The sequence below is a fragment of the Emys orbicularis genome, chromosome 12 (assembly GCF_028017835.1).
Source record: "Emys orbicularis isolate rEmyOrb1 chromosome 12, rEmyOrb1.hap1, whole genome shotgun sequence".
Classification (NCBI taxonomy): domain Eukaryota; kingdom Metazoa; phylum Chordata; order Testudines; family Emydidae; genus Emys; species Emys orbicularis.
In genome coordinates this window covers 44,047,612-44,050,729 of record NC_088694.1, presented here as the reverse complement: position 1 = coordinate 44,050,729, position 3,118 = coordinate 44,047,612, and the positions used below count along the sequence as shown (strand labels likewise).

The 3,118-nt window shown below is 42.1% G+C and overlaps 1 protein-coding gene across 1 annotated transcript; it reads right to left on the bottom strand.

The window, feature by feature from the left end:
• Positions 1-404: 404 nt before the first annotated feature.
• On the bottom strand, positions 405-1,388 carry LOC135886267 (olfactory receptor 10A4-like). The gene has a single exon (XM_065414090.1). The coding sequence runs from the start codon at positions 1,386-1,388 to the stop codon at positions 405-407; it is 984 nt and encodes a 327-aa protein (XP_065270162.1).
• Positions 1,389-3,118: the final 1,730 nt, after the last annotated feature.

Below are 3,118 nucleotides of genomic sequence, written 5' to 3'. Positions count from 1 at the left end.
GATAGCCAAAAAAAAACCAGCCCAACCCAACCCAAAACTTAAAATGCTGCAATGGACTGACAGAGAAGGAAAAGGAAAAGCCTAAATGGAGTTGTCTGTAGAGATGGTTTGGATTTTTCCATCATTAAAATTTTGGTGAAAATTGTAAAATTTGCAAAAACCAAGGTGAACATTTTATGAAAGGATTTCCATTTTAAGCTTCTTTTTTCTTTGACATTCCAGATTTTGAAGATATTTAAAATTTGGGGATTTTTGGTAATAAAAGTTTCTCTTCCCATTCTCTTGATAGGTTTACAAGTCCAATTTTTTCAAATGGCAACATTTCAATTAAAAAAGTGAGGGTCATCGGCAGTAATTCAACAAAACATGTATGCATTTCCCTCATTCCCCCTGTTTTAAGTAACTCAAATTTTCATTCTCTGTTTTCTCTGATTGTGTGAAAAGATGCTCCTCTCTACTGTTTTTCTAAAGGCTCCCTTCACCTCTTTGTTCCTCAGAGTGTATATTATGGGGTTCAACACAGGTGCTGCAACTGTGATCACGAGGGAAATCATTTGATCACTCTCCGGGGTGGAGATAGACTTGGGCCTCAGGTAGGTGAAAAGGCCCATTCCATAGAACAAAGTGACCACCATGAGGTGGGAGGAGCAGGTGGAGAAGGCTTTATGCCTTCCCTCTGCCGACGGCAGCTTGAGGATGGTGGAGATAATGCAGATGTAGGACAGGGTTATCAACAAAAAAGGGCCCATAATGAACAAAACTGACACAGTCAAGACCATAATCATATTTTTGGATATGTCCATGCATGCCATCTTCAACACTGGTGGGATGTCACAGAAGAAGTGGTGGATGTGGTTGGAGCCACAGAAGGGCAGGCTGAAGATCCAAGTGGTCTGAGCTACTTCCACTGAGATGCCGATGATCCATGAAGCACCCATGAGCTGTGCACATGCCCGGCCACTCATGAAAGTTATGTAGTGCAGGGGGTGACATATGGCTATGTAGCGGTCGTACGCCATGGCTGCTAGGATGCAGCATTCCGTCAGGCCCATGATGGTGATGACGTACATCTGGGAAGCACAGCCCGCGACGGTGATGGTCTTTAGGTCCACCAAGAGATGAACCAGCAGCTGAGGGATCACACTGCTGGTGTAGCAGATTTCCAAGAAAGACAGGTTCACCAGGAAGAAATACATGGGGGTGTGGAGTGAGGGGTTTAGCTTTATAAGGAGGATAACAAGCAGGTTCCCCATCAGGGCGACCAGGTAGGTGACCAGAAGCACCAGAAACAGAACGATTTGCAGCTTGTTAAGGTTTGAAAACCCCACCAGGATGAATATATCAGAGATGGTCTGGTTCTCTCCTGGGTTGCTCTCAGAATAGATCATCTGTATGGGGTGGCAAAGAGAGAGACTGAATCTGAGGAATAGTAAACATGTGGATGTGAATCAAATAATTCATACTGGTTTCCTTTCTGTTGGGATGCTTCAGACTAAAACCTGCTGCAATTCTGTATAGAAATATATAACTGGACCCAATCATCATCAGGCATAAGCTGGTGTAGCCACATTGATGTCAATCAAGCAGTGCCAATATAGATCAGCTGGAGAGCCAACCACTTTGACACCAGTGGAACTACAGCTGATTTACAACAGACGGGGGTCTGATGAATTGACTCTAAAGGAGCTACATCAGTTTATACCAGCAATGGTGGTATACCAGTTTCCAGCATCAGGGTTTCTATTCTTCCTCTTTGAACACATTTTTTTCTGTCTCCATGGAAATTAAAAAAGGGATCTTTTCTCCTTTCTGTGTTTCTTTTGCTTTCCCCTCTAGGAATGTTATTCTATTCTATAACCATGTTTACCAAAATAAGATTTCTCAAATGAGGGCAATTATTTTTATTTATTTATTTATTTATTTATTTTTGTAGCATCCCAGGAAGCTTCTCAGGAAGGTGGGAGATTAGCATCTTCAAAGTCCTATTGTTCTCCCCAATGGCCAATCCAGACTGATTGCATTCTGTGTGGTGGGCGTTTTTCCGGTGTAAACCAACTTGTAATTGTTACATAGTCAATAGTCCTAAATTCAAATACAGTAATGATACATGCATATAAATAGGATAATCATATTCAGCAGATCGTAAACTTTCCAATGATCTCTCAGAAGACCCATCTTGCATAATATACATCTTAGATATGATATAACCATATTATAACATTATTTCTATGAAGAATATGGGGTATAGTGTTTCACACACACATCCATAGATAGATAGATATGAATACAGACACAACCCAGGTGCTCAGAAACACACACTCTAAGATTCTCTGCCACTGTATGGAAAATTCAAATGAAGAAACCAATGAGTTAATCCTGGTCCCATTGCAGACTGGGGCACAACGCAATGGACTTCAGTGGGAGAATGGTTGGGGGCTTAAGTCATTCATTTATAGCCTACCTTGTTTAAGAAGAGTAGTTCCCTCAACTAGCTGCAGGAACTATATGCGTTGAAGAAAACAGAGGTGTTTTTACTTCATTCACTGGCTTCTGGGACCTACTCCCTAAAGGAAATTTCTTGTAATATTCTTCAAAGGAAGTACAATACTGCCTCAACCTGCAACAAAACAAAATTCACTAGGGAAATCATTTCGTAGAAAGTTGTATCATCATCATCATGTGTATTTTCTAGATGAAAAGCATAATAGGATTTACTAACTGTGGTAAATTGTGTGATACAATTTTGTCTAGAAGAAGGAATGATTTGTCCAAAGCAACACAACACAGAGTTGGGGTTGACTCAGGAACAATGCCCAAGGCTCATGACTCCGGTTCCCTGATGTTCAGACTGTGTGCCCCATTCTTGTCTCAGAGCCACAATTAGAACCCAGGAGCTCTGACTCCCAGTCCCAACTGCTCTAAATATTAGACCCCACTCCCCTCCCAGAGCTGGGAACAGAACCCAGGAGTCCTCAGTCTTAGACTCCACTGCCCCAACCATAGAGCCCATTTCCCTCCTAGAGGACCAGATCCAAAGCCCATCGAAGTCAGTGGGACTATTCCCTTTTACTCCAGTAAGTTTGCAGTGGGACCAGAATCAGGGCTAGTTCCCAGGAGC

Coding starts and splice junctions, on each gene's coding strand:
- LOC135886267 (XM_065414090.1), bottom strand. CDS start 1,388: ATGATCTATTCTGAGAGCAACCCAGGAGAGAACCAGACCATCTCTGAT.